The 27,249-nt window shown below is 42.1% G+C and overlaps 2 protein-coding genes across 4 annotated transcripts; both read right to left on the bottom strand.

Moving 5' to 3' along the window:
- Positions 1-20: 20 nt before the first annotated feature.
- Positions 21-1,987, bottom strand: zgc:174917 (uncharacterized protein LOC565650 homolog). The gene is made up of 6 exons (XM_035162078.1): positions 1,858-1,987; positions 867-1,128; positions 698-789; positions 389-528; positions 193-297; positions 21-107 (listed from the first exon to the last, which is right to left on the bottom strand). Exons 1-6 carry the CDS (start codon positions 1,985-1,987, stop codon positions 21-23), a joined length of 816 nt encoding a protein of 271 aa, XP_035017969.1.
- Positions 1,988-4,392: 2,405 nt separating this feature from the next.
- On the bottom strand, positions 4,393-10,174 carry si:ch211-153b23.7. 3 transcript variants are annotated; one of them, XM_035160634.2, is made up of 7 exons: positions 9,921-10,174; positions 7,055-7,205; positions 6,235-6,378; positions 5,953-6,081; positions 5,593-5,832; positions 5,212-5,340; positions 4,393-4,887 (listed from the first exon to the last, which is right to left on the bottom strand). In XM_035160634.2, the coding sequence occupies exons 1-7, from the start codon at positions 10,067-10,069 to the stop codon at positions 4,660-4,662; spliced, it is 1,170 nt and encodes a 389-aa protein (XP_035016525.1). In that variant the 5' UTR covers positions 10,070-10,174; the 3' UTR covers positions 4,393-4,659. The 3 variants fall into 3 exon arrangements, with proteins under 3 accessions (XP_035016525.1, XP_035016526.1, XP_035016527.1); XM_035160635.2 differs by having other exon boundaries at positions 5,212-5,337; XM_035160636.2 differs by having other exon boundaries at positions 7,055-7,202.
- Positions 10,175-27,249: the final 17,075 nt, after the last annotated feature.

Here is a 27,249-nt window from a genome sequence, read left to right as displayed (position 1 = left end):
AGAGAAAATCCAGGCAGTTTTCATGTGCTTGTGTTGGAGAAATGATTGAAATGATCGTCTCCACAGGCCAACACCGTGGCTTGAAACTTCCTGGGACGATCCGGATCCTAACAGGAACAGAGAGAGTCAGGATCAATACAGAGCAACACTGTGGAAACATGACTGGACAGTCCTAGTGTTTGTTTATCTCACCTGTATGGGGTAAGCACAGGTGGGGATGTAACGGATCACAAGCCCACAGCGCCTCCTCTGGGATGTATTGGCATCACTGGCATGGACAAGTAACCCGTCATGGATCTTTTAAAACAAATCCAAAATCCTAATTAATCCATCTTCAATTGAACTTATACCTAAAATGTCATTTTAGGCAAAAACAAAAGCAACTCACAGACATCTGTCCGGCCAGCAGAGGACAAAACACAGCTTCATCCGCCTGCAGCAGCTCCTCTGGGATCTCCTGGTTGACTGACAGCATGTTTCCAGAGCGGGTGGCTTGGCGATGGGGCAACATGCCGGAGCAGTGGCTGCCTACAGGGGCAATAAATAGAAAACAAGTTCAACTCTGTGAAGCAGGTTGTTAAAAGTAAATCTCGGGTTTTTCCACCAAAAAATGAATCTACTTCTTGTTTACGTCTCAACAGGACAGAGGCTAAAGGGATAAATGTGCACGAGAAGAATAAAAGAGCAGCTGAGGTACCTGGGATGACCTGAAGGGCGCCGTTTTCCTTCCGCGAGTCGTCTAAAGCGAGCCACACAGAGAGAACAGGGCCACCAGCAACACCCCAATACCTGCAACCACAACAGCTACACTTAGACAAAACAAAGGAAGACAAAACCTTCAAGAGTTTCTCTGAACTAAAATCTACCTCATATCCTGATGCCAGGCCACATATGGAAGCACATTCTCTCCATCCTTCCCATCAGGTTCGCTTCCTCCTCCTTTATTCTCCTGGATGTCGGCTGCTTTGAGTGTTGGGTATTTGCAGATGAAGCGGGAGTCCAGCAGGATGATGTCAGGGCCCAGGACGGCTTTGACAACTTCCAGGACGCGAGTGTGTTTGGTCAGGCCCATCACCCACGGATACTGAAGGTGAACATTGTGGAGGCTGTACTGGGTGTACGCTTCACCTGGAGAGACACACACACACACACACACAAACACACACTTAATATCTAATCACTGACACATGAGCCTCATCACATCTTTCGTATCCTGTTTAATTTAGTTGTGGAACAAAGAACTAGACAGGGTCATTATTTGAAGGAACTAGTCTTGTGGCTGCTCTAAACCTCCCTGTTTGGAATGGGCTGGTTGCAGCTTTTCTGTGTGAAACTGTAAAAGTGTCCTGCAGTCATCGAGCCACAGAAAGTAAAGACCTGCTGCAGGACTCAGTCCATACAACCCACAGCTGCTGCACAAACAGCTGTTCACCTGTTTATTTAAAGTTCGGTAAAGCTCAACTCAGTACGCAGAACCCCGAACTGGAGAATCAGTTGTCGTTGTCGTGTCGTGAACCATCATCATAATCGCACAATCCAGGCCGCCGCTGCTACAGAGCGCTGGTCGTCTTCTTCATTTAAAGTTAAACAATGTTGAATGCATCACATGCCCAAATCGCATAAAATTCAACACTGCACTTCCTTGGGCCCTTAACATGGCAACTGAGAAGCCGATTAGATGAACGATTCCCCAGATATGCGTGACACACACAGACAGGGGCGGAGATTTCTGGAATAAATATATGATGTATACAATGTATCATTGCTTCACACAAGTGTAGTGTACTTGGTTGTGACTTTGCTTAATTCCTGCCTTCTTACTTTGAATCACTCGGACCCTGACCCACTGATACTCACCAAATTCCCCCTCCAGCTCCGAGAAGGCGTGTCTGGCCTCTGTCAGCTCCGTGTGGTTCAGCACAGGCAGAGCTGAGAGGAAGCCCTGCTGGTTGTAGACCTCCCGCTGCTTATTTGTGGATGTCGTCATCTCTGCTCGACTGTATCACTCCTGATGCCTCGGGCTCTCTGCGTCCAAACTGTACGAGGTGTAGAGACGGTTTGTTGCTGGAGGTTGGAGGAGGGAGAGAACACAGAGGGGATGTGAAGTTTAAATTTGGTGAAACTCAGGGAAAGAACGGGATATTTATCCTATTTTCCATTCAGACAACTTTACGTTTGTGGATACACAAAAATAAGGCATGACACACCTAGTGGGCTGATGGGGAAAACATCTAACCACATAGAGGTGGGGTCACAGTGAGCACCAGATTATTCCTCCTGTCCTCCAACATCATTATAAAGCTGTGACTTCACCTCAGGACCCATTTGAAGTTTATTAAGAGTCTCTTTGTTGAATTATAATTATCTGTTGGCTAAAGACACGCCCAGAGGAGAACATTACACTTATGTTATACGGCAAATCTTTCGTCTGATGTTGAAAACCACAGTGATGAAACTCTTACATTCATAACTTGTTAAATTAAATGAGTTCAGAAATGAGGAGAAGTACTTCCTGAGTTTTCAATTGTAAATTATTGCATGAACAAAAATGCAGCATCTTGTGCAGGTGCTGTTACATCTAATAATTTCTTTATATACTCTGTTGGTTAAACTTTTTCCTGACATCTTAAAATATTAGTAAGTAGTAACTACAACTACTTCAGTGTGAGTTTTATCGTCTCCATACCTGTTTGCTCCTCAGTCTTCTCTTCTTCTCTCGGTCCCTCTGAGTCTGGATTCTTGATTCTGTCATGCTCTCTTATATACTGCACACAGCATCACTGGGGAAACTCACACCCCAACATTATCGAACATGAAGTCATACATGCAAAGGAATATGCAATGTAAGGGGAAAATCCATGATTTAATCTGCATGGTTTTACAGTCAAGGTGTGGTGTACCACCACAAAGGCATTATATTCAGGAAACATGAAACCTGTATTTCTCAGAAGGTATACGTACCTTTGTTATTTCCACAGACAGAGGTTTCGTCACTTTTCTCCACCTGGAATGACTTTTTGACACGCACGCTATTCTGGTGCTGCCCTTTATTTTGAATTGACAGTAACTCATTAATCTGTCAGATTGTTTTTCCCAGTCATCACAGCCTCATATAAATTTTTTTTCTCTTCCTTGTCAGGAGCTGAGTGAAGGAACGAGGACTGAAGGAACGAGAACTGATCAAAGAACAAAGACAGTGTTTCATATTCAGTGTGATGAGTGTGGGAACTTAGCTGAGCCTCTATGAGAAGAGAATATCCCAATGCTCTCATTTCAATATGAACAACATTCTCTTCTCTCCCAGTTTATTATTTATTGTTACTGTTTCAGATATTACAATGTCATTATTATCATTACTGTTCTCTTCTGTTCCTATAAAATGTAAGTATAGACATATGTTTATGTCATTATGCATGAATGATGTCAAAATAATAAAAAGAAGAGTTGCCTCCTATTTGTTGGCTAGATGCATTTATATTAAACATTGTGAACAAAATGTTGAATTCAAGACAAAAGAAAAAGTGAGACATGGCTGTAAATACTCAGAGTCAGTGTGAGGTCAAGTATTTCAACTTTCCTCACAACTAAAAAGACATGATTATTTATCATTTTGTTATTCAATGTTATTCTTGTAATAACTATTTTATTAAATTGTTTTGATTATTTTACATTTTCATGTTTCATTTGTTACTTTTAATATGTATCTTGTTTTTATTAATGATCGCTTGACATTTAAACAGTTTTAATTGATTTTATTATTTCATCTTGTAAAGCTACTTTGTAACTTTATTTTGAAAAGTGCTGTATAAATATAATTTATCAATATTAATATTATTATAAGGAAACACACAGGATCACTTTAATTTTACACTGTGTGAGTATGTGTTTATGTTCAAGTAACGAATAAACTAAACGCTAAATGACTGAAGTTGAAACAATGTTACAGGTTAAAGGTTAATAGGTTTTTGTTGTATAAAATTTGGGATGTGTGTCATGTGCTCTAACAGGAACTTCCAAAGGATGCTGAGAAACTTGATCAAGGAAAACCCCTGTAACCCAGTGACATCTTCTGTTGGGTGGTGATATGGGTCAGTAGTTTCAGAGAATGCAATAGATAAATAAACATTGATGAGGTGGACTTCTTCATTGATGGCACACGAGTGAACCAGTGACCGATGAAAAAAAACCCAGTAAACCTTTAAGCTTCCTTATGATGGGTGGAACATTAACAGCAGCTCTGCAGACACCTGATCGCTATTTCACTGTCTGACGTCCTTGTGAAACCGTAAACACATCCGATTTCCCACAAAGACACCAATACCATAAATAAAGAGATAACTGTGGGTCACTCCCTCCTGTTGGAGCACGTAAAAAGATCACAGGCACAATGAGATCACTTCATATTTTATTATACAAAATATAATTAAACACAGAAAGGTAACTTAAGAGAAGATTATATGAAAGAATATATATATAGGATATAAAACCTCTAATACCTAATGTAATAAAATATAGATAAATTAGATTGTAATAAATTATGAATATGTTTGTGTGTATAAATGTATAAATGAATGATTTCCATTATTGAACAAGATTTAAACTCCTAACAGTCGTGTACTATGTGACGTGTACCACCACGGATTTCTCTCCCTCTGAGCCTCAGTCTGACTCCTTGTGTCTGTCTTGGTGCTTGAGACAGAAAGGGTGGTGCTGTTTTCTCTTCTCTGCACTTTGCGTCCTCTTGTCTCCTCCCTGTGGCTGCTGCGCATTATTGCAGCGGTGGACGAGCACAGGGTCCCTGGTGGGAGGCGTTTTCTTCAACAGCAGCCTCTGCAACATCTGTTTGTCGGCGCGCTCCCGTCGGAAGTCGTCCTCGTAAACCTTGAGCTGTGGCAATGTCAGAGGACCATCAGTGAAATCAGTGAAATGAACAGACAATAACAAAGCTTGAGAAGCTTCAGGTCATTATATGTCCAGACAGATTCGAGGAAATGTCTTATAAAGGGCGTTGAGGAGATCATATGATTACTACAATGTATTTACACTGCAACATGGCACTAATGTCTCTAGTTTGACACATTAACATGAATTTTCAGTTTAAGCATGTCATCTTTTTTACCTTTTTCTTTCAGGTTGAGATTAAACAACACATGCATGTAATTTATGTTGATGTGTAAATGTGTGTGTGCTTGTCTACAATTAAAACACTACCTGCTCTTGCAGTAGTGCCACCTGTTGACGCATCTCCTCCCTCTTCTTCCTCAGCCTGCGGTTCTCCTGCAGCGTGTGTTTGTGGTCGTTATGCTCCGTCCGATATTCTGCTTCATAAATCTGGGTCTGCTGACACAAGACATTAATATGGCAGTGAGCCAGTATCAAAGCAATATCTTGTGATCTGCAGATATTTCTCATTGTGCGGTGAGTACATTTCAGATCCGCCACTTGGTGGTGCAGTTCACCGTCTGATTTAAGTCTCCCTCTAAAAACATTAAGCAAATCTTCCCCTGGCAACAGAGGCTTGACATCAGTTCTGCTCTCATCACATCAGAAATGGGAACATTTACTGTTGCTGTGCCGAAGAGAGCAGCTCACCTGACATCTCAGTGCCCCCAGCTGTTCATTTAGATCGTGCACTTCTTGCTGGGATTCTCCCAGTGGGGTGCTGCTGCTCTTGCTTTTTCTCTTCCACCCTTCCTCTGAGCCCGAGGAGGCAGGGAAGAAGGAGGATGAAGGTTTGTATCCAGAAACGAGGCTGGGTGACACGTCAGGACCTCTTGGTGGAGTCGTGGTGGGCGACAACACAGGAGCATTTACCGCAGCGCTGAAGCTGCCCTTAAGTTAAAACAGAAGACAAAGTGATGAGCGACATTCAAGTCACAGATGACAGCATATTGACAGAAATGAAAATGTGCAAACCGACCACGCGTACAGACCCGCTGACAAGTCTAATACCTCTTTGACCTGTGTGCAGGTTCTCTGTGGATGATGCGTCCTGTTCTCCAGCAGCCTGATGTATTCCTGCAGATCCTGGTTCTTCTTCAGCTCCTGCATCAGAGCCTGCTCGTAGTATTCCTTCGCACTCTGAAACCCCAAGTCAAACACTACACATCACACATGTGAACCACAAACGTTCTGTTCCAAATTCTAAATCTGCTGGACGATCGCCCACAGTATCTAGAGACTCCACACACACATTTGAGGGTCCACACCAATGTAGTGCGTCTGTGTGTTTACCTGTTGGTGTTCCACTTTGAGCAGCAGTCTACTGTTGAGCTGTTTCACTGCATTGTTCTCCAGTTCCAAAGCCTCCAGTCTGTGCTGCAGACCCAGTGTGGCACTGCGGTATACATGGTCCCAGTCCTCATTCAGCTTCATCAGCTGTAACATCATCATCATCATCCTCATTGTCATCATCATCATCATCAACACCAATGTTGTCATCATCATCATCATCTAGTGTACACCTGGTGGCTGGCTGCAGTAAACCCTGCCTCATCCATGTTAGTGGATGGACGATAGGTCCTAAAAATGTTTCTCAATGATGTCATTTTATTGGTAGCTGTCATCACACTGATGTATGTTCAAGTGTTCTTTTCTGTGCTGGTAGTGTTTGGTTTTAATTACTCATTGAATGATATCAAATATCAGGGATACTTCATTTCTGGATAGTAGGAGGAAGTGGAGATGCGTCGTCCATCTATATATTTATATACGGTCGATGGTATGATATGATGATGATGAGGACGATGATCAGTCATCGAAACACCATTCATTACATCATTAGCGTCAGGATGTGAATTCAGGTCAGTGAGGTAAAACACTCCATAATCACAAAATACATGACAGTTTACATCAGTTGAGCAAATCAAATATCCCTCACCTCGTTTTTAATTAAGCAGCATCTAATTCAAATTAGGAAGCTCAGGTTGTATAAAACTGTAATGAGGATTCTTCACAGCTTAGCAGCGGTTTCACACAACGCCCACACTCCTCCTCTGGTATTCACAGAGAACTAAATGTAATTGCCAACATCAGCAACAAGGTGATGTTGTACCTCTTTGTTGACTCTGCGGAGCTCGGTGTTCTTGTTGAGCAGCAGCAGTTTCTCCTGGTCAGCGGAGGTGACTGTCATGCTCTCAGTGATCAGAGTCACCTGCTCCTCTGTGGACAGCAACCTGACACCCACGGGACTCACATCCTCACTGCTTCCCACACACACACACACACACACACACACACACACACACACACACACACACACACACACACACACACACACACACACACACACACACACACACACACACGTATAGTTTATACATGGACACACACAGAGGATATGTGCCAGAAATAAAGTCATGATGATGATGAACATTAGAAGAGGATTTCCAATAATAAGCAAACACATGTACGCACAAAAGAACGTCAGGGCACTTTTTAACACCCACTCGCACAGAGTGCACTTACAGAGAATTGAATCGGAGTTATTATGCACACCCACGCACACACATGCATGCTCAGTCAAATTATGCACTCAAGACACTCAGACACACACACACACACAACGAGAGTGAGAGAGTGAAAGAGTGAGCGAGAGCGAAAGGGTGAATTTCTCAACAACAAAAAAAAAGATCCTGGACAATCAAAAACTCTGTTTATTATCCGATTTGTTTACATGTGGATCGCCCCTGGAAACAATGTGGGTGATGATCCCTTGAAAATGCTGATGTCACTTGTAAACCACTTGGAAATAACAAAAAATATTTGCAAAAATGAATTTGCTTCCTTTTCACCAGCCCTGTTGTGAGGTCTTGTCCAGAAGGAATAGCTGACAGAGAGGCAGCAGAGATCTGAAGCCCGGGGGGGGAATCGGCTCACGGAAAAACACAGACCTCGGTACGTAGCCCCCCGGGGGCATCTTTATACCAACCTACTGTGGGACTGCTGTAACCTCAGAGAGATAAGCGCTGCAAGGATCTGTGTTCATCTCCGATCCTCCTTAAGTCTCAACTCCAACATAAATATACGCTTTCATCTACCTACGTAGTTTCCCGCTATGTGGAAACACATGTTACACAATTTCAGAGAGTTAAATCAACAGATCAAAGCCGTACAAATGTGAAGGTCTCATTTATGTTACAATGACGTATGTTTTTGCAGTTTTCACAACACATAGTTCAGCTCCTTGCGACCTATTGGTCCTCTTAGGCATAAAGGAATGATGTGTGTCTTTCTGTTCAATGTAAGGCTACAGTCAGCTGTGGGTGAGCTGAGCTCAGCATTAAGAAAACAGACCAGAGATTCTCTGGAGTTTCCAACATCTGCCTGCAACATCCCAGTGATGACCATAAACTGTGTTTAAAGTTCGACGAAAGTAAAGCCAAAGCGATCACCCCCTTGTGGCGGGCTGCAGTATAGCTTATAAATTCTGCCTCTTCCATTTTAGCAAATTAAAAGTCAGAATACACGATAAATACATTTTTCATTCACAAGATAATTTCTGTCATTTTAGGTAGTACTGATAACACAGATTTGATGAAACATACATTTTTTCGGTAAATTAGGTTTGGCCAGGCTACCTTTGTCCCTGTGTTTCCAGTGTTTATGCTAAACTAATCTGCTGGCTGTAGCTTCATCACCACCTTAATGTGGCTATACAGGCATTAGAAGAAAGAAAGATGAAATGTATTGAAAAAAATTAAGATAACCTGCTGGAGCACACTGCAAGCTCTTCACAAAATACATATTGTTTGTGTACAACCTATTTGGCCTCACCAGATAAGCAAAGAAGGTGAATACATAAAAGGAAATTCAACCCAGAGTAAAAATATTTGTGTAAATCTACATCCTGAACCATCTGTCCTCCCTCTGGGTGCAACAAGGCAGGAGCAGGCTGTTTATGTCCACTAATGAGTGAGTCATCCACACTGAACCAACGGGTCTGAAGTGTAGGATGAAGGCAGAAGCTGGACTGAAATGGAGCCTAATTTCAGTGGCCAGTGTGAGCACAGTTAACACGCTCGTGTCCAGTACCCTGTGTATTCAGCCATCGAACTGGGAACACACCCTCCTCAGCGTCTCACTGATCCAGAGCCGTTTCTCTGTTGGCTTCTGTGACAGCTGATGTGACCCAGTTTCACAAAGTTTGCAATTGTATGCTGTCTTGGAAGGACACCAGAATGCCACCACTTCCCGTAGCAATGTAAAATTTCACTGTCATGGCATATGATAAAGAGAGAGATGATATCTTTACTTCCTCCTGATGACAAATATGTATCTCGATACCAACTGTTGCTATAGCCCGTAAAAGCGCTGCAGTTGTTCCCCCTGACAGAGGAGAGAAGTGTGAAGTTTCACAATCAAACATGGTTATTTTAAGGCTAATCATCTGTGTAGGTAGACTGGTCGTGACATTTACTAAGTGCTCCTCCTCCCCCAAAACATTACTATTAGTCATTTGAAAACAGAGGTAATAAGAATGCATAACAGATATTATCGTTAATTCACATGATAGTGTATCAGTGTTGTGAAATAATGAACTTAAGCCTACAGCTTTATGACCTCACTGGAAACTCCACGGCCACTCTTTATTCCTCCTCTTACTTAACTTCTTCATGAGGTACTGTATCTCTGAGAACATGATTGAAAAAACAATTCCTCAATACTGTTTAATTCAAACAGTTTGATTACAGATAATATTCTATAATATATATATTGTATCATATTTATAATATCATATATATGTGATATTAATACCACTGTACTACTTAACACAATATCTAAGCTTATTTCTTACTGTTATATCATTGAGAGAAGTGTTCATTTAACACTATTTGAGGCTGAAGTAGGTGGACTTTTACATTAAATTGTTATACATTAAGTGTTCCTGTTTTTGTGTCTAGACATGTGAGCGTACATACCACAGTGCTTCAGCAGATGAGTGCTTCTGTTGGCCCTGAAAGAGGCTGCTGTCGCTTCTTGCTGAAGTTTCTTCTGTTTCTGCTGCCACCGCTGCTGCTGAGGACGATAACGACGGAGAGGATGACAATGACAGTACGTCTCCATCCATGACTGCTGAAATCTTCAAATCGAAACAAAATTAAAGCGCCGTCAGACAGCCTGAGTGAGGTTTCTCTTCATAAATCCTCGGCTATGAGCATGTGGTGGAAAGTAAATAGTGTCGTCAGTTCCGATATGTAACAAAAGAGGAAGTAGCCGAGACCAAGAGCCACGTGATGTGAGGTATAGATAATAGGAAGCGTCACAGTTAAACTGTTTCTGCTTTATGTCAAATCTGTCCCACTGTGGTAAACGTAATGTGCCTCAGTGTGTTTTTATAGTTTTCAAAGTTTTGTGATGACATTGTGTTTAGTTTTGGCATCATTTGAAGAATCTGGGAAACTCCACTCAAGGGTTGGATGTGAGTGTGTGTGTGTGTGCGTGTGTGTGTGTGGAGGAGGCCGGTGCCTGTTAGCAGGGCTGCTCCGTCTTATGTTTTTAACATAAGCAATTCAGGACGGAGCTAAGAGCTGAAGGCAGAATAGATATGCATAATTTTGCATGATTATATATTTGCAGGACGTGTAATTGACAATAATGGTAACACATACATTTATTCATGACAAATAATGATAGGGTCAAACTAATTTTGTTCACCAGTCTGCTCATTACTGGGATTGAGGGAAGTGGGCTGCAACAGGTTAATTAGTAAATCACATGCTCATCCAGGGGACAATCAAGTAAATGAAAGGATTTTTGTTAATTATGTTCGTCTTCGTCAGGCTAAGATGTCTTTTACTAACACTGAGAGAATTAATTTGCCAACCTCGTTTGCTACACAATGTCTTCCACTGACTGGGTCCATTATATTCAAGGCCACTTTGGGTAATGCCTTTAGAAATATTGCAGGTACCTCACGACAAAGATAAGGAGGCAGTGTATTAAAATACACCCGGCTCTAAAGCTGATAGAGATCAGGTAAGTAGAACAAAAATCTCCTGGATCTTTATCAGGAAAACTTGTAAACATCATTATTTCTTTTTTATTAAGAACTACATGATAATGTGTTTCATCTGATAAAAACTGAGATTTTTCCGATGGCAATGTCCGTTCATCGTCTGCTCTGTCCTGGACTGAAATAGTAAACAACCACGTGAACCTGCTTTAATTACAAACTTCTTATCAAACCGTTGATGATTTGAAATCAGCCGTCATCATTCATTTCATTCAGTGGTGTTTCCTGCCGGCTGGTGAATGCAAGTCCAATATTCACTCTCCTTTTGGATCCTTTTTCTTTGGTCTCGACCAACTCCCGAGGGAAATATCTGGCTCCCTCGATGCGCCACTATGTTCGGCGGCTAATCTCCAACAGTGTTTGTGTAACTTGGTGCAGAGCTCGTTGTGTACAGTGTGTTTCCAGATCTTTTATAATGAAAACAGCTCAGGGAGTGGTGAGAGGGAACCAGAGCAGTGAAGTTACAGGCCAGCTAAACAAAGAAGAGCTGAAACTCAATCTAATTCTCTAAAATTCAGAGGAGAGTTGCAGATTCAACTCCTATCACACTGTCATGTGATACTTAGTTATGAAACTTTGTAAAGACATTCATGGTTCCCAGAGGATGAATCTCACAGACTTTTGTGATCATCTTACTTTTCATCTGCTGCTTTAAAGGGGCGAGAGATCAAATCTGTTTTCTTTGACCAAATACCTGAAAAACTAATAACATAAGAATCAGTCGTACCTTGATGAAAAATGTTAATCAAGATAATATACAAATACTCATCATCTTAACATTGTCATGGTGAACAAGTTAGCAGGTTGACAATAGCTTTTTCCTCAAAGCATCGATGTGCCGGAGTACAATGTAGTAATAACTAGCACGACTGCTGTATCTTGCTAATAAACATGTACTATTTGAATCAATATATTATCATAAAAATGTTTTACTTGATGTTTAACACTTGATTTTGTACCTAGGATGTCTTTTAAATACAGAACTATTGGCTTGTCAACAAAGAAAATGAAAGACAGTGGTACCTTAATTTAGAAAAAGTAGATTCATGGAAACAGATTTCAGACTACAAGAAAAAAAAACAAGGTTTAAAATGGAGTGTTATCTCCTGGGGTATCCAGAGGGCTGAGTCAAAGTTGCTGTCATTTGCACCAACATGAGACAAAAGCGGGAGAGTCAACAAAATGTGTCAGTGCTTCCCAGTGGCTCTGACTTGCTCCAGTGGTTCCATTCACATGCCGGCGCCATCTATCATGGACCCCGATCATAGTATTGCTGTGCCAAGCAGAGGCTTTGCTGGGAGTACGATGGAGTAGCGATGCAGTGCCTTTATTGACCCAAGCCTCTGTCAAAGCCAAGGACAAATGGGCTGCTGCTCCACAGGGGGATTGATTTTTGGTCTAACGGAAGATCGTGGAGAGGAATTGAGAGTGTCCCGCAGAGCGAGGTTAATACTGCCCCTGTATGTGCCTGAACATGCAGGAATACTTCACTGGATAAGAGGGAACAGTCTGAGTGTACGTACTGGACCGAATACAGCTCTTTAGCACGGGGTCTCTGTAGACTCTCTCTAACCGAAACAGCTGCTTCACCTGTTTCGTCTCCAGCTGCAGCAACAGATTGGGCGACTCAACCAGAGTCAGTGATTGAATTTACTCCAGGTTAAGTGACACAGTGCCTCTGTGTATGTTTCAACAACAGACTGGATATAAAGATGGAGGACGGGGCTGCTCCCCTTAAGTGAAGCCAAAGTGTCTTGATCGGTGCTTAGTGGCTCGATGCAGTATATGTCATAAATCTCACCTCCTCCTTGTAAGTGGATGGGATACATGGACCAAACTGAAAAATAAAAGCACGACGCCTACTAGCTAACCTGGTAGTGCAGGCAACCAAAATTGGGACCTTCTCCAGCGCCTGCAAACCTGGTTCTGAATCGACCTATTACCTTTATTTATAAAAACAAGGTGAAGCGTCATGATTGACAGCTGGGACTGACTCACGATTGGTCGGGCGTTGGTATTGGCAGGACGTCACCACATTGGCTCCATTCCCTGAACTCTACCCTGCCGCACAGACTCTGGCTCCAAATGTGCAAGATGGTGGCATAATTTCTGGATAGTGGGAGGAAGTGGAGACACATTGTCCATCTTTATATATAATCTATATTTTTGATGAATAATCAAATTAAGTGAGAGCTACTGTGTGTATGTCTTGGTTGCGTGACTCTGACTCTCCACTGTGAGTGGAAGTGAAGCCTCTGGAGGATTTTTGTCAAAACTACAAGGTGCATTATTCTGTCATCTCCTGGTTTACCACAACGGGTAGTGACACTCATACAAGGCAGCAAATGTGCAAGCTTGCATTCACTCACACACACAAATATGCACCCATACATAATCCAAGCTCTGTAGAAGTGCTTAATGTGGTACTCCTCTGATGAGGTCAGCGCAGCAGGATTTGTTATATTTAACCGCTCTGACAAGCAAATCAAGAAAAGGTTGCAAGTGAATTCCAAGATGATCCACAAAGAGCAGTTCTATATGAAAATGTCACATACATATTATGGCTGATTTGTGTGCCTCAGTCACTGCAAGACGCAATGACTGAGAGAGATGAGGCATAAATCATTTGCGTCCTCCTCCTCCTCCTCCTCCTCCTCCGAATGTGTCAGCATGCAGACCGAAGCAGCTGAAGGTCATTTTAAATGCAGAAGTTGTCAATAATATAAAAGGCTCTTCAATTAAGCTACTGATGGCATGCTCAGCCTTCCCCTGGTGATAACATCAGAATGAAAAGAGGAGCTTACGAATGGAAGAGAAGCTGTTGTTTAAAGGCACGAGGCAAACTGCTGCAGCTTTGAAATTCTCCCGAGTGAGGTCAGGTACCTCAGCTGCTTGCTTGTGTTTCATCAGGAATGTTCTGCACTGGGCAACATGAATTCAATTCAATTCAATTCTGTTTGTATAGCGCCAAATCACAACACATTTGATCTCAATGCATTTTACAGAGTAAGGACAAGACCTTACAATATTACAGGGAGAAATCCAACAGTTCCAAAAATTTGAAAGTATTTGGCCACAGAGAAGAGGTCAACTCCATTTTAACAGGAGGAAACCTTTAGGGGAGTCTGACTCAGGGTAGAAAACCATCTGCCTGGAATGGTTGGGTACAAAGAAAAGAAATGGGCGAGCGAGGAGGAAGATAAACAGCAGCAGGAAAGAAGATAGTTGTAAAGAATATAGCACTTCTAATTTAATAATGATTATATTTAATATGATGCATGTCACCTCTTTGAAACACCTCAACTACACAACAACCAAATTCACACAGATATTTGAAGGTTTACAGATGTGAAAAAGAGAAAGTAGAGACTGTTACAGATAAAACCTGAAATAAGGGCAGGCACGAAGGTACAAGGACAGACAGGGGCGACAGCTATTGTAACCATGGACATAAAAGATGGACAAAGATGGACGACACGTCTCCACTTCCCCCCACTATCCAGAAATGCAACCAAAATATCCCGGATACGAACGCTGCCATCTGCCAGTGGATAGAGCCGCGGTTTCGAGTTCCCACTGATACATGTGCTCGACCAATCAACAGTTGGCAATCATGACGTTTCACCCCATTTTTATAGCAAAAAATAACTTGATTAAAAAATAATTAGCACTTGAACATATACCTTTGCTGTGTACTTAGATTTTTTTGTTTGTTCTATGTCCGATCCACTCACATGGAGGAGGTGGGATTCACGGCCTATACTCATTGAGACAACTTGGCTTATAGGGGTGTTATGTTGTCTATCATTACCTTAACTCTATGTAACAAGGGCTACTTAGAACAAATAAGGTGGAATTTATAAATCGTACAACTACAACCTACACCAGTTTTATGATTTCAAAGTAGAGACATGAGGAACATTTGAAAGCGGAAGCTGCTGTGTTGATTTTTAGATTTTTGTGGAACATAGTGAGTCTGTCAATGATATACTGTAGGTCAACAATGTCAGTTCAGCGATGAGGCTTATACTTTATATTTTCCCCAAAATTTTAATAAAAATTTGATCCTACTAACAAGTCTCTTTGCAGTTGAGGCCTTATCTATCTTATTCCTCTGTGCCATAGACCGGGTGGTGCAATAACTATGAAAAACACATCAACAAGCCAGACAACTGCACTGATGTATCCTTTCAACACGAACACACACATAGTTGCACATTCACCGTCCTCCTGCTGTAGGTTAAAAATAACAAATGTGTATTAATCCTTGAATTGAAAATGATGACATCAAACATTTAGGACCTGTCTGCGTCCGTCTGCATGTCAGAACCAATGCGCCACAGTGTTGCTTTTGATTTTGACTGTGATTTGTTGACAATAACTAAAAGCAGAATAACACAACATTTATCTCTAAGATGAAGATGTGCTTTTGTTTTCTAAGGAGTCGCCTGTGGTTACATTATGAAAGCCAGACGGACTGTGTTCAGCTAAGTGACACTTAATTTGGCCAGTTCATCACAAATGCTCACCATTCTCTGTTAACTAAGCTTTTAATGCTCCAATTAAGAATTAATGTTACCCTACTCTGCACTTCAACATGAGAGAGCTCATTAGAGACGATCTCTGAGCATGGCTCTTCTCTCCCCGGCCACCACACAGTACATCAATACTGTCTGGATTATATTGTTTTGAAGTGGATCTAATCTGGTCAGTTTAAATCAGCAGCTCAGCCTGGTCGGCATTATCTAAATCTCTGCTTTAAATTCCACCTGCACGCCCTTCTTTTCTGTTTTCTTGCTCTTTCCTCAGTCATTCTACTCTCGTTTTCTCCTTTTATCTTTCTCTCTGTCCTGTCTTCTTTCTCTTGTCCTCTATGTCTCCATCAGGACCAGAGGATGTGCGCCAAACACTTTGCATATCTGGCCTAGACCTCCCCTATTTATCAGCTGTACAAGAATTTAACAAGTGACAAAAAGATGAAGCAGCCCTGTGCTCCTGTTCTGCTGCTTACACTGAATCACAATCACAGTGGTGGAAGACAGGAGAATCACAGTGAAATGATGCCTGTGTCCTTTTCATGTAATTAGGAAAGGTGCTGAGCTGGAGTGGCCCTGCCTGCCACACTGACAAGCAGATGGAGAGGGACGGTGGCCACGAGCCACACAAGCATCTATCAACACAAAACTCCGCCAAGTGTGTGTGTGTGTGTGAGTATAAATATTGCACAGGTAAAAGGTTGTGTGTAGGCGTGAGAGCAGCAGGAGTTTGTAATATCACAGCAGGCTGCATCCAGAAGATTTCATTTCCCACATCTGCTTGCTACCTTATCTTTGTGCAGGCTGAGAGCTGGAGAGTAGAATTGAGGGAACATTCAAAGTAGAGAATGTGAGAGCAAAGAATTCAACAAAAATGTACCCTTAAGTTGATGTATAATTTATAACCTCACGTGCATTTATCCATCCATCATCTATACTGCTTCTGCTTTCGAGGGTGGAAGGGGGAACTGGAGCCATATCTCATATCTACGGTCAATTCAGAATCTGCACCTAACCCCAATCTGCATGTCTTTGGACTTTTTAGAGGAAGCCGGAGAACCCTGAGAGAACCCAAGCAAACATGAGGAGAACATGGAAACTAAACAGAAAAACCCAGATGTGAACCTTTAAACCTTCTTGCTGTGAGGTGACAGTGCTAACAACCGCACCACTATGCTTATCCATTTCACCTTTTCCCTGTCCTTCAGAATCCCACTGCAATGCCTGCAAAAATAATCAATAGATAATGTATATGTCACAAATTCACAAACTCTGACACAAGATCTTGTGCATTCATTCATGACTCCATGCTTTGTATGTGTACCTCCTCTGTGAAGTTAAGCCTGGGCACAGAGAACACAGAGGCCATCAGACAGCTTGACATCAGATGATTTTCAGTCTGTGTCATTCATGAGCTGGACCACGCTGTGACCTTTTGAACAATCGAAACCAAGTGGATCCTCATCGATCATCCTGCAGACGTCACACTGGCCACGACAGGAAACATTCTCAGAACTTTATTCTGCTGTTTCTGGAGAGCTAATCTAACCGACAGTGGTGTGAGGTTACAAAATTGCGACGTGTCATATTTCCTGGTAATTGCATTACAATTGCTCAGCCATATGAATGAACTTACAGAGCACCGCATATATGCTGAGACGACAGAAACTCCCATTTTAAGTAATTTCCGAACAGTGTGCAGTCATTACGTGCAGGAACAAAGTAAATAGGAGTTCCATGACCTGTGAAATATGGATCTGAAAGCTGCCCCTTGCTTTAGTGCTTTAGTGTGTTGGCCAAGGCAATAGGAACTGAGGTCTGTGGGGATGTGAGCTGAAGGGGGCGGGATGGCTGTGAGCCCACAGGCTCTGGATCAGCCTGACAGAATCAATGGGATCAATTAACATATAGGGCCCGACTGAAAGCAAACACTATATCAAATCCATCTATAATCCACTGTGTGTTCCTTCGGTGTGCGTGTGTGTGTGTGTGTGTTTGGACAGGCGCATGTGAATATTTGGAGGGTCAGCATGTGGTGTGAAAGAGAATTTCCCCTCGCTGGCTTGAGCTGGATAAATATAATCAAGGAAGTAATAAAGCATTGACAAGCAACTTCTTGAATCACACAGCTGACGTTATCAAATTGAACAATGTGACATGTTTGTGATTTACGCACCCTTTAGATAAGGAGGGGCTCCCTTTTGTTTTCAGTTGAAATGCAGTTAGCAGGGAAAAAACAAATAAACCAATAATTACATTTCCCGAAGACAACCATGATGAATGTTCCAGAGGGCAATGAGAGACTTTAGTTCCACTGGATTGGTGCTAGAAAGGCACTACACCGATTTAATATGGTGCTTAAATAATGTTAGAAATCTAACCTGCATGGGCGCAAATATACAGATTTTCAAACTGGATTAATATTTGAGTCCAGAGGAAGCCACCGCATTGGTTTAGATTTCAAAATGGAGCCATTAATGTAGCAAAAACATTTACAAATGTGAATGGTGAATATAATTGTAACTCAATCCCTGTGTGTGTAATCAGATTTATAGTAAATGTGATCTGTAAATGTTTAGACGGGGCTACCCCTGAATGGTGGTATGTAGGCTGTACAGCTACTGAGGCAGACACACAAATCCACACACAAATATGCAAATTAACATACGCATTTGAGGCAAAAGTGCAGCAAAAAAAAAAAAAAAAAAGACGGCAAATTGAGAGGCCTGACAGAATTTTGCAATGTATACAAAATGTTATTACGCACACAGAACTTGAGATAGTTACACAACTCCCATCACATTTGTAAATCATTTTGCTACAATAATGGCAACATATTTACAGATCATTATGAGATCATGCATGATCGTGCTGTATCGAGCTTTAGTTATATTGTGTTTACCCCTCCATCGGCATAGTGCTGAACTATCCCTTTAATGCCCCGTAGCTTCCTAGGGTGTTAAGCTCTGAAAACATCTTGCACTTCCTTGGATGTAACTCAAGAGCATCTATTTTAGGAGATCTTTCAAAGCCCCTTCATTATACTTTTCATAAAAAAAATCTCCATAATCAATCCTCTACAACCTTGACAAAATTATAAGCGAATATTTTCCCATATATGAAAATGCTGCTGCAGAACACATTATGCAGCTGTTTTCACAGGCAGTGAGCGGTGCTCCCTCTAATGATTCAATTGACTTTGACTTTGCGTTGCTCGAAATGAAACCCTGAGTTTTCCATTGGGAGCAGATGTGTTGATGCAACAACACCTTCCAGACAGTTACGTGTGCACGGAGATGTGAGAAGAGTCATTTCGTGTGCACACACCATGAGTCCTGAATGGATCCAAAGGGGGTTTTTCAGGGGGGACTTCTGATTTGGGTTTTTTTTTTATTGCAGAGGTATGTTTTCTGTGAGACAAATACCTAGTGTTGCTCTGTTTTAGTAAATGGGTTCCAGACAGTTAGCTTCTGCCTTTGCCTGCATCTCATTTACTCAAAGCCAATATGACTATTTCTGTGTGGAGCTGGGAAATGATAAATGATGGCGTGCTGCATAATAAATATGAAATCCCTGGATCATTAGCTGGAGGGAAAAGTGCATAATCAGCCCATGGATGCACTGTAGTCAGGGAGTCATCGATATCATTAAATCAGCTCACCCCTTAAGAGAGGCAGAGACAGAGACAGAGGCAGAGACAGTTGGAGAGACAGGGGCAGAGACAATTAGAGAGACAGAGAGCAGTCTGAAAGGATTAATTCAGTAATGGACAGAGAGCAGTTGAAGAATATGACCGTCTATTTAAATGGGTACTGCTGCTATTGCCACTGACAGTGAGGTTGTTTCGCCTCAGAGCTCGAAGAGAAGGAAAGAGAGGAGACAAAAGTTTCCTGTCAGAGGAATTACACAAAGGTGGGAAGAGGGAAAAACAGAGATGAAGACATGTTTCCCCAAATTTATTGTGCTGACATCACCTAACACCCAGTGCTGCTCTGCCCATTTTAGCCTCCAGCTAAGGCTTTAGAGATGGTGTGGAAGTGGTGCGACGGAGTGCTGCAGTGGGCCATCCCTCCAGCCGGCTGACAGGCCAGTCGATGTGTTTAATCAACCAAAGACACGCTATAGGGAAACAGGCCCTGCATCAAAGAAGTGCTGATACATTGATTCACCTCACCTCCAGGCATAACAGCTTATCTGCTCTCCCTGATCCAGGGCGGCCACGTGCACACATACAGTTGTCATGACACACACACGCAGAGAGAGGGAGAGAGAGGGAGAGAGAGAGAGAGAGAGAGAGAGAGAGAGAGAGAGAGAGAGAGAGAGAGAGAGAGAGAGAGAGAGAGAGAGAGAGAGAGAGAGAGAGAGAGAGAGAGAGCCTCAAAGACAAGATATTGAGCAGGAAACAGAGGATGCTCGCCGCTCAATCAATACAGTGTACGAGAGTTGCTGTGTTCTAACATCAGAGCAGGAAAGAATTGATTCAGACCTCCTCTTCAATCTGCACCTCCTAATTTCAAAGAGCTTTATTTTTTCTTTCCTCAAACCGTAGTCATCCTGAAATATGTAGGAATCATTTGATTTAAAAAAAAGTTTCACAGACTGTGACGCTGACTATAAACCTCCCCTCATCTGCTAATGCCCATCTCGATGCAAAAGTTCTTCGCCAAATAATAAAGATGAGGTATGAGCTCCTCAGCGCTTGGGCTCTGTCTCGCTTCCGCTCTATCCTCTTGGGACGATAAAAATGAGCAATTGAAGATGTCACTGTCTTTCACGGGACAGTAACTTTTCCAAAGCAGCAATGAAAGTATTGGAATCACTGCAGCATGGTGAGTTTACAGGATGAGATTGAGTATTGTAAGTAAAGAGAGACATATCATACATGCATCATATCATATCAACATCATAGTTTCACAATTTGTACAGTACCATTTCAGTGCATGTGGGATATTAAATTTTTTTTCTCTATGGCTCCACAGAAGCAGGTTTTTCTTTCATATTTCTGCATAGAGATAAACCCCACTTATAAATTCTCTCATATGCTCAACGAGAATAACAGCAAAAACAGATTTCTTTGAGGATATGGTTTGTAAGATTACATTTCCACTTACATCATCCTTTCCCATCTGCTCTGTGTCCTCCCACTCCCAGAAAAATGGGGAGCTGACGGAGGCACTGCTGCAGCCCTCTTGGTTTCCTCACTCGCTGCACCGCCCCCTTGTCCTGGCCCAGCATCGTTAGCTCGCTGCAGGCCTAACTGGGCTCTGTCTAATAACTGCAGTCCCCCGGGGTGTGCTCTAATGAATAGAGAATATAATTAATGCCACGGTGACGGATATTGGCTGACAGGCCTCGGGCGGGACCTGCTCAGCATTCAACTTCTTCACTGACTTATCTCTCTCTCCGTCTCTCCATCCACTCCGCTGAGAGACCAGAGTGTTATTAGCGTTGTCTATTTCACCCAACTTTCACCCATCGGGCTTCTGCTCCACAGTGATTGCTGTTCTCCAAAAAGCTACAGATGTGTAAACTTCCATTTGCGATATCTGATTGAGCGAAGCCCTGAAATTGCCTGGCATTACATTGATATTACTCCTCTTGTAAACAATGGTCCGCTGCTCCACGCTCTCCTGTCTGTTTTCTATTTGCAGGAATTACTGTGAATTTTAAAGCATGTCGGGCTGTTTTTGTGTGTGACCGGCTGTGGGTGGACGAGTGACTGAGTGTGTGTGGTAACCGGTGCTGTGTCAGCGTTATGCGTCAATGGGGCATTCAGGTGTATCCAACAAAAGACAGAAGTGAACGGCGAGCTGCTCTGCCCCTCAGCGAGCACACCTACAGGCATCCATCTAGCTGTCTGGCGCTCTGTCACGCCTCACAGGAAGACGCTGATGGATTCACCCTGGATCCTGCCCTTTCTCCTCTCTCTCTGAGCCTCTCCTCTCCGCCCTTCCGCCTCCATCTGTCTACCATCTGCTCAATCCTCCCAACTCCCTCGTCGCTCCCATGTTACCCCGCATAGTCACTTTGATTTCACTCTTCTTCCACAGCCACTTCATTTGCCCCGTCGCTCGTGTCTGGGCTCCCGGAGACAGGAGGTTTCACTGTCAGGATACAAAACCGTCATCTCTGCAAGGAAGCACAACAAGATCTGCTTTTCAGATAACATTTGTCAAGCTCTACAATGGGAGACAGCTGATATGATTTGGGGAGCATTTTGAGCGAGACTATAAAAATCACAAGTTTGGAATACAGACACTTTGTGGCACACTACCGTCCCCCAGTGGCATCTAACAGCTTCTGCACCTCACAGCTAAGATTACTTCCAATTTGACTGGCAGTGTCTCCAGCCAGGCGTGGGGCCAGGGTAAGCTCTTAATGAGCCTCCAGCGGGGAACAGATGAAAAAGGAGCAGAGGATAAGCAGAGCTGGAATATCAGGGAAGAGCTGCAGTAAGTGGGGGTAAAAAAAATTATAATGAGGCGTTGCTCTGTTGCTTCAGCAGTGTTAAGATACAGTATATAGGATGGATTTGGATTTTGGCAGGATTAGAGAGTGCAACAGCATCTGCACACTGAGAGGCAGCATGTTAATGACCATGCTACAGATAGACGGACAACATGACAGCACACATGCCCTTGTTTGCTTTTATACCTGCGGATGTGTGTGTGTGTGTGTGTGTGTGTGTGTGTGTGTGTGTGTGTGTGTGTGTGTGTGTGTGTGTGTGTGTGTGTGTGTGTGATTGCATGTGTCAGTGGTTGCAGTGCTGCCATTTCTCTTTGATTGACAGACCATTAATGAACATGCAGTCCCACGTATGTATCAATCTGACAGAGTAAAGCCAAGCTATTATGCTCAAACCATTATCAGGAGGCTAAGTGGATTAAATTAACAAAACCTCCTGACAGGCAAAGAGGAAACGCTGGGTTACATTTGCGATTTCACACAAGGCTTTGGCCTTTGCATTGCGTTCTTGTGGGATAAAAATAATAATGGCTTTGTTGGATGAAAATGTAGATTTCCTCTCCCTTTTACCCATGTGTGCACGACAGAATAGTGATGCCATAAAAGCTTCCATTCAACACCTTAACATCACAGCACACCACACTCCACTGCGCTGACCTTGGCTGTAATTGCAGCAGAACCTCTTCTTTTATGCATTGGTCATCAGGATAGAGGAATTAAATGTCAACCGAGCCTGAGGGGGAAGAAGCCAGGTATTGCACTGCACCGAATTGGAAGCTCTCCAAAATGACTGATATTCAGTCCCACTGTTCCCTCAGCTCCCGTCCACACACACACACACACACACACACACACACACACACACACACACACACACACACACAAACACACAAACACAGTCGTGTCTCCATGGCTTCAGAGAGCAATACCCCGACATTCATTTCCTGAAAATTAAGTCTAACCTTAACCAAAATTAACCCTTACTGTCACCTTAAAACAAATACTTAAATATGAATCATTTTACGTGAATCATGTCACAATCACATTCTGCTTTTTTATCCCCAAAAAGAAAACACATCCCTCCGGATGTGACTGTGTTAAGGTCCCCACAACATAATTAAAACCTGGACGACACACACCAACAACTGCAATGACATGGACACTAATGGAATTCTATGGCAGTCTACTTAATTGAAATAGAGAAAACACTGCAGGCACACACACATCCATTCATTCATCCAGACTGACACATACACAAATTATGCACAAAGGAGATACACATTCTTGTCACTAAGCAGTGGAGAAGACAGAGGGATTGAGAGTCTTCACATTCGGAGGGGAACTAGAGCATGTGGTGACAGCGGAGTGGTGAGTGTCCAGAGGGAGGCTGTGATGTGCAGCAGAGAGGAACAGCTTTGAGTCAAGGTTTCTGAGAGTCACAGGGGGAGGAACACGGCACCAGCCTTTCTAAAATGTTTTCTGATTCAAAAAGTGATTCACTATTTTTGTCTTTGCAAGACGATCCCACGGCGCCACATCCGAGTGCTGAATGTTCGTGCACTTGAAACTGATTCGAGATTCAAATGTTGTTTCTATTGAGAAGAGGTTCTCCATTTTTTTCTCAGCCAAAGACCGCCGACAAGAAAGAAAATATTTCAGGCAACCTTCTCATGTATGTCCCTTGGAATAAAAAAACAAACTTTAACTTAGTTAAGTGAAAGAACAAAACCATAGAAAAAGAAGAGAGACCAGAAAAAGTATAATAAAGATATTGATCATGATCATTTTAAAGGATGGACCTGGAAACCTTTCACTGACCCCTGCAGTGTGCCAACCAGACTACCAAATAACACAACAGTACATTTAGACAATAGGAAATTTGAGCTGGGTCCATGTCCCATCCACTAACATAGAGGAGGTGGGATTCATTACCTGCCACCAGGGGCGATCAATACACTTTGGCTTCACTTTCCGGGGGCAGACATCCTGTCCATTTATATTCAGTCTGTGATTCAGACTTTGGTTTTTCTTCACTTCAATTTCTTAGAGTATTAGCAGTACAACATTACTCATTTATTTGATATAACCATCTATAACCACACAGGAAGTGTTGTGTTCTCATGTTGTTAATATGCCATGGCAGATTTTTCTCCCTTTTCTGCATCTCAGTGGAGCATTAGGACTAAAAGGCCTCAGCAGCCTTATTAAGAGACATGCTCCCTTCAGATTTTGTGATCTTTGAAAATTGGAAAAGACACAGTTGAAGTCTCCAATTAGATTTGTACTCACTATAATGCATGATCTTGTTTTGGTTTTTTTTTATCAGTGACTAGAATACACTGTAGTTTTCCAACCGCAAGACAGAAGAAACCAAGGAGGATGTATCACCTTTGCTTTCTCCAAATAGCACTTTTCCTTTTCATCCCATAAATCTATCTTCTGCAGGTCTCGCCAATGCCTTAACCTGTGTCAGTGGGTGGTTGGGGATTCATTGCAGGTCCCTTGCAAGGTGGTTTTCAAGTCTCCTATTTTTTTCCAGGGTCTAGTGATGAAAACAAATGTCCAGATTCCCAGAGGTAAAGATGCGAGCAGCTGTACTGAGGAAACAACATCACCGGTTGCTGAACACCATCCTCAGGAGGAGAGGATGAATCTGCCTCTAATCATGAGAGAAGGTTGAGCCCACTATTGTCATACATCTCACTCAAGGGAGGTGAGGAACACATTTGGAAAAAGCATCCTCAACCTTGTGGAAACTTCCCTTAACATTTCTAATAGACCATGGAAGTCAATAGCAAAAAAGAAGTCAGAGGATTATTTTTTGCAACACCTCGTTTTTTTTTTTTTTAAATGAATCCATCGATGCACCTTGTCAAAATCTCTGTGAATAATCTTCAAGATCTTTTGGTTGATACAGTCACTATCATCTAACATCCAACTGAAATAGCTTTAAACTCTAATTATTTCTGCTCATATTGCAGTGACAAATGTCAACTTCAGAAGAATAGTGCTATCTGCGTTAATAATGAGGGTGTTGTGCAAGCAGTACTGTTCCCATTCAGTACCAGAACAACTCTCTGGCTCCTTCGACTTTAATAAACAGAAAACAGCAGGTTGTGAGTCATTTTTAAAAGAAAGTGGCAGTTTCAGACACACACACAGACTCTAAGCTTAGCCATAGTCACTTTTTGCCTAACCCTAACCTTAACCTTAAAGGGATAGTTCAACCACAAATGAAAATTCACTCATTATCAATTCACCCCTATGCCAATGGAGGGGTGGGTGAAGTGTTTGACTCCACAAAACACTTTTGGAGATTCAGGGGTAAACAGTGTAGCAGCCGAATCCAATACAATTGAAGACATTAGTGACCGATCTTCAGATGTAATAAAACAACAGAAAAAAACACAACATGCCTCCATACTGCTTGTGTGGTTTGATCAAAGTGTTCGCAAGCCCACACATTCATATTCGACTCGGAACAAGGTCATTTCCAACGTGTTTTAAGCCTAAAAGTCCACCAGAAGTGGCTAAGCTAGTGGACGTTAGCATTTCTGACGGTGCCTGAATGCACCTCGTCGGAAGATATTAGTGGATATTCTGGGTGAACTGCCCCTTTAACCTTAAACCTTGACTTAACCTAACTTTAACTATAACCATAACCTTGAAACATTTCTTCCCCTTAAAATTCAATGATTTATGTTATAGGGACTTGCTTTTTGTCCGCATGAGGAAGATAAGTCCCCAATATGTGACTATGTAAACAGATTTAGGTCCCCACAACATGAGTAAGACCTGGGCCACACATATACGCACGTACACACACACACAAACACACATTGGAATGAGATTAGTATTCCACATAGTATGTTACTGCCACAGTGCAGACTTTGATTGCGACTGTAGTCACACTGATATCATCAGGCTGCAGTGTTTACTCTGCCTGACTCCAGTTTTGTACCTAATTTATCATAATTTACATCAACACGAAGATGGTGGCATCACAACACAATCCCTACCTTTTCGCGTTTACATTAGATGTGATGCTCTGCAGCACAAAGTGAAAGACAGGAGAGCAGACAGATATATAGGGAGACAGACTGATGAAGGAGGGAGGAGAGAGGATGGGAGTGATTTTTGGGAGAAGTCAGACATGGAGGGAGAGTGGTGAGGAGATAAAAGTGGGAGAGAAAGCTGCATAAATCCGTTCAGAGTTGATGCAGTGACACTGGAGGACTACAGTCTTCAGGATAAGAATTAACACAAAATTAGCACATATTATCATAATCCCTTACTGTCTCCATTTCATTATGATTTCTGTCTGTCTGTCTGTCTGTCTCTGTCTCTCTTGTTTCTCATTTAGTCTCTTTATGACTCCAAACCAGTGTCATTGCGAGTCTTTGCTTCCACAGTAAATTGCAGCCGCAAGGCAACAGCTCCAAATCAGCACAATTAGTTTAGCTGTACGGGCCAATAACAGTTACATGATTAGTGATCAGAGAGATAAACACTATATGTAATGTATATAAACACAAGGATTAGTAGAGAGGGATAAACCTGATAAGGAGTAGGAGGATTACTGAAGAGAAACTGAGGCTGTTACTCTGCTTAGAGGTGACTCACAGGCTCTTATTGAGTAACTGATGGTGCTAATGAAGTTATAAACTCCACTGGTAAACACTGGATACCTGAGAACATGACTGGATTACTGATGAAGTTACTGGGATGGTGAGAGGCCGCCGTGTATCCAGGTGTGTACAAAAGCTGTGGGTTGTCTATATATTCCTCAGTCAAAGTGGCAAAAGTTGGATATAAATCAGGGAGTCACTCATTAAAGAACAAGATTAAAGTACAAATAAGAATAATCCTTACAATTTCAATAGGGCCTCCCACCGTCGGTGCTCGGGCCCTAACTAAACAAGACAATGAGATATTCAATTCAATGTTGGTACTTGGCAGGTGTCAGTATTTTTGATTAAAGTGAATAATAGATACAAATAGATCTCATTGAACAAAGAGAAATAAAACAGATAATCAAAAGTATACAAAATTAAATAAATATAGACAAAAAAATATTTTCTATTAACAGTAAAATTATATTCTCCAAATCACATAAGGTAATTTAAAACTTTTCTGCAGATTGTGAAGAGTAATTAGAAAATATATCAACTATCTAAACAAGTTAGCTGTAAATAAAGTAAATATGCCATGTATTGATAATCCTTCCCAGAAAAG

The sequence above is a fragment of the Hippoglossus stenolepis genome, chromosome 7 (genome assembly GCF_022539355.2).
Source record: "Hippoglossus stenolepis isolate QCI-W04-F060 chromosome 7, HSTE1.2, whole genome shotgun sequence".
Lineage (NCBI taxonomy): Eukaryota > Metazoa > Chordata > Actinopteri > Pleuronectiformes > Pleuronectidae > Hippoglossus > Hippoglossus stenolepis.
Note: the sequence above shows the minus strand (reverse complement) of the source record. Positions and strands in the feature narration are given on the sequence as shown.

Excerpts from the sequence above, each read along its gene's own strand:
- zgc:174917 (XM_035162078.1), bottom strand. The coding sequence starts at position 1,987 with ATGACGACATCCACAAATAAGCAGCGGGAGGTCTACAACCAGCAGGGC. Across the intron at positions 529-697 it reads CGCCCTTCAGGTCATCCCAG|GCAGCCACTGCTCCGGCATG; the intron begins GTACCTCAGCTG and ends TTGCCCCTGTAG. Across the intron at positions 298-388 it reads TGCTGGCCGGACAGATGTCT|ATCCATGACGGGTTACTTGT; the intron begins GTGAGTTGCTTT and ends TTGTTTTAAAAG.
- si:ch211-153b23.7 (XM_035160634.2), bottom strand. The coding sequence starts at position 10,069 with ATGGATGGAGACGTACTGTCATTGTCATCCTCTCCGTCGTTATCGTCC. Across the intron at positions 5,833-5,952 it reads CCTGCACACAGGTCAAAGAG|GGCAGCTTCAGCGCTGCGGT; the intron begins GTATTAGACTTG and ends TTTTAACTTAAG. Across the intron at positions 4,888-5,211 it reads TGGCACTACTGCAAGAGCAG|CTCAAGGTTTACGAGGACGA; the intron begins GTAGTGTTTTAA and ends ACATTGCCACAG.